At 45.8% G+C, this 10,630-nt stretch overlaps 1 protein-coding gene across 5 annotated transcripts; it reads left to right on the top strand.

Moving 5' to 3' along the window:
* The first annotated feature begins 798 nt into the window (after positions 1–798).
* Positions 799–3,536, top strand: LOC112878993. 5 transcript variants are annotated; one of them, XM_025943305.1, is made up of 4 exons: positions 799–1,087; positions 1,690–2,451; positions 2,593–2,711; positions 2,825–3,536. In XM_025943305.1, the coding sequence occupies exons 2-4, from the start codon at positions 1,905–1,907 to the stop codon at positions 3,113–3,115; spliced, it is 957 nt and encodes a 318-aa protein (XP_025799090.1). In that variant the 5' UTR covers positions 799–1,087; positions 1,690–1,904; the 3' UTR covers positions 3,116–3,536. The 5 variants fall into 5 exon arrangements, with proteins under 5 accessions (XP_025799090.1, XP_025799088.1, XP_025799089.1 ...); XM_025943303.1 differs by having other exon boundaries at positions 1,576–2,451; XM_025943304.1 differs by having other exon boundaries at positions 799–1,106.
* The last annotated feature ends 7,094 nt before the right edge of the window (positions 3,537–10,630 follow it).

Genomic DNA, 10,630 nt, shown 5'->3' with positions numbered 1-10,630 from the left:
GTGGGTCCAGGAGCTCCCAGCCATCCTCTGGAGCCTGAGGACAACTCCTAGTTGGTCCACGGGATCCACTCCATTCTTCCTAACATACGGGACAGAAGCGATGCTTCCCACCGACCTAGACTATGGCGCCCCAAGGGTCAAAGCCTTTGACCCCGACCGAGCCGCGGAGGCTCAATAGGACGCGGTCGACTTATTGGAGGAGGCCTGACAGACGGCCTTGGTCCGCTCGGCTCGCTACCAGCAAACTCTTCGCAGGTAACATGAGAGAAAGATCCGAGGAAGAACCCTCGAAGTCGGCAACTTGGTGCTGCGAAGGGCACAGTGACCGAGGACAAGCACAAGCTCACTCCGTCCTGGGAATGACGTACAGGATCGCGGAGGTGGTCCGGCTAGGAACCTACCGAATGAAGGACAATGACGGCAACATCCTCACCAACACTGGAACATTGAGCAGTTAGGTTCAATGTTCGCTAAATAGCCGTTCAGGCCGTTTAAACGGCTGAAAAAACGGAAACGAGGCCTCCCCATTTTGTTTTGGGCATAAACGATGCTCTGAACGGTCAGGCTGTTTAAACGGTCAAAACGTTGAAAAACGGGCGAATCGGCCTAAACGAAACGGGCTCGGACGGGGTTAGACGAGTTAAACGGGCCATTTAGGGAATGGAGACTGCTGGGCGCGAACGAAAAATTTTCGGCCACCAGCCCGCCGCGCGTACGCGCCCAAAATTAGCGCCTAGTCTTGACCCAATTCACAGCACATACATATACGACCGGCCCAATTTGCTGTGTCTAGGGTTTCATTCCTATTCTGCCGCCGGCCCGCCGCCGCCGCAGCCGTCGCACCTCCGACGGTCCCACCTCTGCCACGATGCCTCTCTTCCTCCACCGCACCTGCGCCCTGTGAAGTCGTCCCCCTGCTCTCTAGGAACGGGAAGGTCACCGGCCACCGGGGAACAGGAAGGTCGCCGGCTGCCGCGGGTACCGGGGACTCGCGCACGTGCCCTGCGCTGAGCCGGCGTGGGCTGCAGTGATCTCCTCCGACGTCTTCAACTCCAAGTCGCCGACCACGGACCACGGCGGCATCCAGGTGCTACTCCCAATCTTCAGTAAGGCACTCCCTCGTTCCCTCACTCCCTTCATTCTTGCTAGTCGCATCTGAAATTCTAGAGTCTGGACAGTCGAACAGCTATGTATCCTTTATTTTTTTTGGAATTAGTTTGTCCATGAACATTGTGCTTTGTTGCTCACTAAGCAGTACATACGGATGTTTCGTAGCATTTAAATTAATATTGCTGAGTTACTGGATTTGCTGTATGGAGGCATCCTAAAAGGCTAAAACTAAAAGCATGAATATTTTAGGCAATTTATTAATATGAAGTTAGCTTGCTGTGCGTATGGAATGCAAAGATACTGCATATTGCAGTCTGCAAGTTTGCAACTTGATCTGTTGATCTGGCTACAGGCCTAGTTGCTACAGCTCTTTGTAATTTGCTAATTTGTCACACACTGGACAAATGATCTTTGAGTATGTGGATGGTTGTATTGAACGAGTGGGTGCTGAAAATGTTGTGCAAGTGGTCATGGATAATGCATCAAACAACATGGCAGCAAAGGACTTGTTATTTGTGAAGAGGCCAAGTATATTTTGGACATCATGTGCAACTCACACCCTGAACTTGATGCTTGAAGGAATGGGAAGATCAAGAAGTTCAAAGGCTTCATTGATCAAGCTAAGTCAATGACCATCTTCATCTATTCACATCATAGAACCTTAGCTTTGATGAGAAAATACACAAAGAAGAGAGATATTGTGAGACCTAGTGTTACTAGATTTGCTTCCAATTTCCTCACTTTGCAGAGTTTGTATGAGAAGAGAGAGCAACTAAGGACAATGACTCAGTGCGATGAATGGGACAAATTCTTACTTTTTGAGCCACATCAAGAAGAACAGCAAAGGGGTTCTAGCCACATCTGTAATGACAAGACCGTACTTTTGGAATGGGGTTGCACTTTGTTTGAGCCATTGGTCAAAGGTACTTTGCATGGTTGATAGTGATATCAAGCCATCTATGGCCTTTCTGTTTGGAGAAATTGTAAAGGCAAAGGAACAAATCAATGTGGCCTTTCGGAACATTGAGACACCAGTTAACCTTGCTCTCTACAACAATGTCATAGAGATCATTGATAACAAGATGAAGGATAGGCTGGATAGTCCATTGCACTTGGCAGCGTATTTGTTGAATCCTTATTACAGCTACAATGATGGATCCATCTTTACAAGTGAGCAGGTCATGGATGGATTCATCACTGCTGTTGAGACCTTTTACCATGGTGACTATGACAAGCAAAGCAAAGTGCTCAATGAAGAGCTCCACAAGTTCAGAGATAAACAAGGCCACTTGGGAAAACCTGTAGCAAAGGCTGGCTGCATGGAATATGATTTTAGCCCAGGTAATTCATTTTTCTAGATTTACGTTATTGTAGAGATTGCAGATTGGTAAACAACTTGAGATACATGTATGTCCTGTTCTGTACACTGTCTTTGTTCTGTACATATCATCTATCTGCTGCTCATGTAGTCCTCCATTGCAGCAAATTGGTGGGGCAGTTATGGAACACAGGTTCCAACTTTGCAAAGGATGGCGATAAGGATTCTATCCTTAACTTCAAGTTCTTCAGGTTGTGAAAGGAAATGGAGCTGCTTTGAAGATGTAAGCCTCCCAACTCATCCCTTCTCTCTAAGAGTCTAATTATGTTTTATATATCTTGTCATTTCAGGTTGGTAAAACAGTAAGTAAAGTTATTTTTTTCTGACTCTTTGTAGATTCACACAAAAAAAAAAAGAAACAAGCTGACATGTGAGTGTCTCAACCAACTTGTTTTTGTTCAGTACAACAACAGGATGAATGGGAAAAAAATTAAGGCCAAGAAGAACCAGAAAATGGATCCTCTTCTATCTACTGAAGCAAACCATGCTCAAGGATGGCTGGTTGAAGGAGGAGATGAAGAGGATGCTGAGCTTGTATGTGGGCTGACATGGAAATTGATTGAAGAGGCTTGTGGGGTTGAAGAATGTGAGAGAATCTTCGTAGGAGTGCAAGGCTGGCCCAAATGAGAGATGTTGATGATGATGATTTCCATTCCGAAGCAGAAGAAGAACAAATCAATGAGGTTGAGATTGATTTTGAATCTGACCAAGAGGATGTGGTTCCAATTGTTGGGGATGAAGATGAGGGTGAGAATGATGACTAGTCAATTGGCCACGCATGTCTGGCAGCTCGCTTCAATGCTTTTGCTTATGACTTATGAGCTGTTGTGATGGTCATGTGTTGTATGTTGTGACTTGTGATTTGTGAACTTGTGATGCCCTAAGATGATAAGATTTCGAGGCTATGAGTCTGGGAGGCTGTGAACTTGTTAAGCATTTTCATTTGACTTGCCATCTCATTTGTGAAACTGAGAACTATATGCTTTTGTTGTAAGCTGGACTGTGTTGATGTGTGATGGAGAAATGCACAACTATTATCTAGTATCTACTGATCTGTGTATCAAATCTGTCATATGAATGTGGTGTGACGTGTGAGAAATACATATTTGTTATTTTGTTAAAATACTTGGATTTTTACATCCAAAATATGTATTTTTTGTTGGAAATATACTAAACTGTTTAGGCTGTTTAATTCCGTCTAAACGCTGTCTAAACCGTCTAAACGCTAAACGAAAGGTGACCAACTGTTTACCGTTTACAAAAACATTGTTTACGCTGTTTCTTTCCCTAAATTCAGTCCTTTCACGTGCTCTCGTCTAAATGATGACTCCTACGGTGCCTTGGCCTGAACACTCTCCACTCGGGTCGCTCGGGGGCCCCACGGGGTTAGACCGCCACGCGCACGGCTACCCCCTCTTTCTTTTTGTAAATCACGCACAAAAAGCAACCTTTTTCCCGCTCAAATGAAAGTGCAACCCGTTTCCCGGTTGTTTTTTATTGGGCCACCTGACCTACCGAACTCTTGTCACAACCTACGACGAACTAGACGAACTAGCAGCTGATGCAACTCGAGCCAGCCCCAGGCTACACGCTGCAGCCTACGGTTAGCGAGTAGGTTCGAAATAAAAAGTGCGAAGGCAAGAGTCACTCTAGGGAACAAAAGGGATACGGACCAGATACGCTTCCCAAACGTCATTAAAATGAACATCAGTTAAAACAACTGCAAAACATTTAAGGTTGTTCGCTGGGGGGCCCGTTAAGTCCCCTGCACAAGTCTTCCAAAAACAAAAGCTAACTACGAATGATTTTCTACTGTGGTACCTCGTTCGTGTTGACCGACGATGTGGACAGGAGAAGCCGCGCTGCAGGATCGACTGCAGGACTTCCTCGAACAGGAGCTGGCTCGGTCGGGGTAGCACCCAACTCGGCCTCTATTGGTTGGCCGTCGTTTCCGCCCAGAGCCGCTTCCCTATCTGCACAACAACGGGCCTCCTTCACCCACATCGCGGTGGTCATCTTCGCGATCACCGTCGCGACCGGCTCCAAGCTCTGTTCGAGTTTGTAGAGCTGGTCGGCGGACCACCCGGCGGCATAGCCCCTCCCGATTGCCCCAAAGTCCAGGGTCGGGTATTGCGACACCACCGACATCAACACCCTCGAGGTGCCGTGGAGGACTCCGTCGGTGATAATCTCCGACATCTCGCCCGGGATCTCTGAAAGATCGGCGACGAGCGCCCTCGACTTCGGGCGAGGTCCGAGGATCTCTGTGACCACCGACAGCGCCGTGCCCTGAAGTTGACCAAGTTCCTCTTCAAGGATCCCATTCCTCTCCAAGGAAGCCGCCAGCGCCTGCGTGTTCTACGTCATCACCTCTTGGGTAGTCGCCAGCTCAAACTCGGCGGGGCGACAGGCATCCTCCAACCGCTCCAACTTGTCCCGCAGAAGCGCATTCCCCTATCCGAACTCTGAACATGAACAAAGAGGGGGTTACGGGTCACAGGATGCGAAGCAGGAATTGACGTGGCGGAGAAAAGGAGCCACTTACTGGCCATAGCATCATTGGTGATCTTGAGTCCCTCTTCCTTCCGGGTCAGCATCGCCTCCAGCTGGGCGATCAGCTCCTCCTTGGACCGAACCTGCCCTTCAGCAAGAGCTCAGGCCTTTCGCTCCACTCCCAGCACCGTCTGCTCTATGCTCAGAGCTGACCGGGCCATGGCGAGCTCCGCGCTCAGGGCCGACCGGGCCGTAGGAAGCTCCTGCTTGGTAGTGGTCGCACGGCCACGCTAGACAAGTTCCGATGCCCGAGCGGCTTCCAATTCGTGGGTCAGCTCGTCGACCCGTCGCTGAGCCACCGTTTACTGCCCCAGTTGGGCGTGCTCCTCCTGAAGGAACCATGACTTGCTCAGCGAGATCCCCTCCAGGCTCTTCATAGCAAAAAATCAGAAATGGCAAAACAATTTACCCGCCGTCGAAGAAACGAAGGTGAAAGAGGGGATGTCGAGACTCACCTGAGCAAAACTCAGCAGTTCCCGGACGCGGTCCACCGAGCTACCCTGATCTTCTTGAGGGCTTCAACGAGCTCGGACTCCGCGGTGGCAAGCTCATCGCAATCTGACCGACCACTCTGCTCAAGAAGGTCGCAGAGCTCCTCCTCCATCTGATCGCGCAAAACGAACTGGGCCTTACACGGTTTGCTAGGGTCGGGCCCCACCCACTCGCCGACTGACCCACTCGTAGGTTCAGATGATCTTGAGGTAGGAACCATTGACCACTCCTAGCTCCCCTCGAGCACTTCCTGCTGCGCCGGGGGATCGCTCGCCTAGCCAGGGCACTGGTCCGCCTAAGCCTGAGCCTCTTCATGCTCGGGGAGCCGTATGAGCTTAGTGTCCATGTTCGCAGATGATGACGTAGCTCCTTCGTCCTCCTCCGACTCGGACCACGCGGGTGAACCGTGCTCTCCTCCGCCTGGGGATGCGAAGGTCACGATCTCCCCTCCCCCCACGTCCAGCACTAGGTGGAGGGGCTATCACCACAGTCACCTCCGCACTGGATGGTGCTGGGATCGCCGTCATCACCGCCAACCCGCTCATGGAAGCCATGAAGGGATATGAGGTGGGCTACGCTAGCGATAAACAAAAATTTCCACTGCATAAACCAAAAAAACTGCAGTTATAGATCACAGAATTAACACTAGATGCAAGGGTACGGAACTTCTGTAGCGCGTCGGGGTAGTGCAGTCGGTCGCCGGTAGTGCAGTTGCAAGACCTCCTCACTTGCGGCTCGTCCTCGTGCAGCAGATGCAGCACCTCCAAGGTATCGTACGGCAACGAAGCGTCGCACTCCGAACTACTAGGTCCGTGACGACAACCGTGGGTGCGAGTGTGGGAACAGGCGGCTGCTAGCATGCGTGGAATTAGGGTTCACCCCTCCATGCGCCCCCACCCCTTCTTGCATAGGCGCTAATAATGGGCTTCCTAACCGAGTCCCATTAGTGCACCTAAGCCTAGTCTAATTCGGATCATATCCTCATTAGGCTTCCAGCCCCTTAAGTGTGTGACCCTATGGGCTCATGCGTGAACAAACATGGCCCGAGTACTGCTACTCGACCAATAGTTGGCAGCGGCCTCTAGCAAGACGTGTCAACTCCTATGCGCGTGCAAAGATCATATGAAATGAGCCGTCACAATATCATGTACATGCTATTCCCTTTGCCTCACGATATTTGGTCTAGCTCCAAGCTGACCTCTCTTTCTCGATGCTGTGATCCGAAATCCTTGGTTAACACTTAACCCTAGCACGGCTATGCATTTCTTGATCCGATCACTCAAGGGGTCCAGAGATATCTCTCTCAATCAGAGAGGGGCAAATCCCATCTTGACTGACCATGTCTCATAGCTTGCTTCTTGACAAACCCGAGAACCATCTTTATGACTACCCAATTACGGAATAGCGTTTGATGGCTCCTAAGTAGGTCGGTTCACATCTTGAGTACATGCTACAATCTTAGGTCTAAGGACACAGTGTACACATTGTGTAATGAGAAATCACTATTTCTCGAGTTGGATCGGTCCAACCTCATGCAATAAATGCGCCCACATTATTAGTTTGATATCTCCATATCTATGACTTGTGAAACATAGTCATCAACTAATATATGTGCTAGTCTAATATTCATGTGTGTCCACACATGAACTCCGACTAGGAACAACTTTAGAATAACCATACAAGTAAAGAGTCTCACAAACAATTCACATAATTGCCAATCAATACAAGTTGCCTTTCATGGATATTCAATGAACACATAATACATCATAGATACAACGAAATATGATCATCTCTATGATTACCTCTAGGCCATATTTCTTACAGTCTCCCACTTGCACTAGAGTCTAATCTAGAAGATATCCACTTGCACTCTGCTACATTAGCATCACTTGTTGAAATCTTGCCCGACTGGGCCATCTTGAACCTCTTCAAGCTACACCTTCTGTCCGCTTTTCTCCTTCTTGAGAAACTCTTTCTCTAATAAAACACCACTCTGAGCAACAAACACTTTGCCCTCTGATCAGTTGTAGAAGTAATACCCTAAAGTTTCCTTTGGATATCCCACGAATATGCACTTATCCAATTTGGGAGTTAGCTTGCCTGACTGAAGTCGCTTGACAAATACTTCACATCCCCAAATTTTCAGAAAAGACAAGTTGGGAGTATTCCCAGTCCATATCTCATATGGTGTCTTAACTACAGATTTAGACGGTACCCTATTTCATGTGAAAGCTGCTGTTTCTACAGCGTAACCCCAAAATGATAACGGTAGGTCCGACTGGCTCATCATCGACTGAACCATGTCCAACAAAGTTTGATTACATCGCTTGGACACACCGTTTCTCTTAAGTGTTCCAGGCTGTGGAACAATTCCGCAACTCTTTAGATGATTGCTAAACTCATGACTCAAATACTCGCCTTCTTGATCAGATGCAAGGCCTTAATTTTCTTGCCACGTTGATTTTCAACCTCATTCTGAAATTCCTTGAACTTTTCAAAGGTTTCAGACTTATGCTTCATCAAATAGGCATAGCCATATCTACTCAAATCATCAGTCTAAGTTATGAAGTATTGGAATCCTCCTCTAGCAGTTGTGCTCATTGGTCCGCACACATTAGTATGTGAGTTCCATGTCACGCCCGATTTTTAAAGACAAAACTAAATGCATAACTATATGTATGCCAGGATCAAGTTCTATACATATAGTGACTTCATCAGTGAATAATCAGCAATAGTATCATGAAAAGAGAATTAAAAAACTATAAAGATTATCAGAGTTATACAACTTATCCTAGAAACAAAGACTCCAAACTTCACAGGCAATTGACCGGGGGTTGCGTAGGCCTAGAACTCAGCATCATCTTCAAAAGACTTCACATCACTTTCTCCTCTGAGCAGCAATTATAACAAGCGTGAGTACACTTATGGTTGGTACTCAGCAAGTGTTGGGAATTATATGATATGAAGGCCAAAATCAAGGAAAGGCTGACTGGCTTACTGCGATAAGCAATTTTAGCTGGTCAAGTTTTATTAGCATCTGATTACTAAGGCATAAGTCCATACCAACAGACATTAAAAGAAATAGAAGAGATATAGCATAAGCATAACCATAACCATAATCATAAACATGGTCCACGATTTAATTCATCTTCAAGTTCAATTATCATGTGAGGGTCCAAGCCGCTCTTAACCGTGAGCATAGCTGATATATCACTTTTCACTCTGCAGAGGTTGTACACTTTACCCATAATTCGTGTTTCCTTTGATGCCCGGGTTTGCAAGACCCTTAAACACTTCCAAGGTGAGTGGCAGGGATTCACTACGAGGCCTTTATAAAGATTCCCTAACTTATGACAATCCGCTAAAGTTTCAAGTCAAAGTGGTCATAACTCTCCCTAATGAGGTAGACGCCTTAACCAGGACCATATCACACCCTCAAGAGGACCGAGCTATACCCCGACGATGCAACCCCTCTTGCCCTTTTGGTAAGATCGTCATAAGTTAGTGTTTCTAATTAATCAGCCAAGACCAGAGCAATATAGTATTGTGGTTGCACTATTTTTCTGCGTGGTTCTCCATGTTCCGATTAAAACATATGATCTTGTGATTAACAACATAAAGAGCATGAACATGGATAAAACAGGTGTAGTATCATCATTGTTATTATCATGGTTATAAATTATTTCCAAGCCGGAACCAATTATAGCAACTAAGCAAAGCTACCCAACATGAAGGTAAAACCCAGGTTGACAAGGAATGATCATAAAGACTAGGCATATCCTTAATTAGGATCCATCAAAATTAAGGCACTTGCATGCATGAAGAAAAAGTTATATTTATTGTGATTATTAGGACAAAAGAATGATCAAGGAAACACTTGCCTTTCTTTTAGAGAATAGCTGCTCAGAGTCTTCAACTCTTGTTCCTTGAAACTCTAAATCTTGAAAACTCTTGGATCACGCTCCTTCTAACGTCACATAAGCATCAGACCGAATCATACAAGCAAGCAAACAAATAAGAACAACAAAGAACAGATATAGCAAACAAAAGGAAAACTTTAAAAGAGCGTACAAAAGAATAGGGCTCGCTGCTACGGTCACGAGAGCGCAAGAAACACGGAAAACGGAGCTAGGGTTGAAAGCAAACAACTATAGGAAGATTTATGTTATAAAAGAGATAAAAGAACTATAGGATTTCATTTATTTTAATTTAGAAAATTAATGTAAAAGATATAAAAGATAATATCTCTAATTATAATTAACTTAGTCAAATTTTATATATCATTGTCTATGTACAAATTATCCGAATTAAACAATTAATTAGAAATAAACTGGTGAGAGCATCTAAACGTCGAACATTATGGTTCGTGTTGAACTAAACAAATTAAATTATAAATACATTTAAGTCGATATTAATCAAATTAACATTAATTAAGAAAACTAAAGTAAAGACTTAATTGGATTTTAATTGGAAAAAGCTAGATGAGAGGATATTAAACAAATTAAATTGATAGTTACTTCTAAAAATAGGAACTGCGATACAACAATGATACAAAACAATAGCTTAGGGTTTTAGAAGACTAACGCAAAAAGAACAAATTGAATGGATCTAAAATGCGGAAATTACGCATGAAACAAGATTGCAGGGATCTATACGTAATTGACTATAGACTTCAGGGGCTAGCAGCAAAAAATTACAAGACATAGAAAATAGTGCTTGCAAATTAGGAAAAGTTTAGGGTTAGATTTGAAAAATACCACGAGTAGGGCTGGGTTGAAAAGGTGCAATAGATCTAGGGGGTTTTCTGCAAACTTTACAAGACATATAAAAATACATTATAATTATAGATTTCTTCGGGGGCTAAATTGCGAAATGCTCAAGACAGCCCCCATGGTGGCCGGCGGGCACTGTTCGCCAAATTCCAGGTGTTCTGGGGCACGGGAGGTCGCAAGGAGTGGGGCAAATGAAATAGGACGATGAGGGGATTTGATTCCATATCTTACTTACCGCGGGGATGCATCATGGTGGTCGAATTTTGCCGGAGAAGAGGCGGCGGCGGGTCTGTTCATGGGCGGCGGCACCTCTGTTCATGGGCGG

This window comes from Panicum hallii, chromosome 1 (assembly GCF_002211085.1).
Source record: "Panicum hallii strain FIL2 chromosome 1, PHallii_v3.1, whole genome shotgun sequence".
NCBI lineage: Eukaryota > Viridiplantae > Streptophyta > Magnoliopsida > Poales > Poaceae > Panicum > Panicum hallii.
Note: the sequence above shows the minus strand (reverse complement) of the source record. Positions and strands in the feature narration are given on the sequence as shown.

Coding starts and splice junctions, on each gene's coding strand:
- LOC112878993 (XM_025943305.1), top strand. CDS start 1,905: ATGAATGGGACAAATTCTTACTTTTTGAGCCACATCAAGAAGAACAGC. Junction 2,452..2,592: donor GGAATATGATTTTAGCCCAG/GTAATTCATTTT, acceptor CCTCCATTGCAG/CAAATTGGTGGGGCAGTTAT. Junction 2,712..2,824: donor AATGGAGCTGCTTTGAAGAT/GTAAGCCTCCCA, acceptor GACTCTTTGTAG/ATTCACACAAAAAAAAAAAG.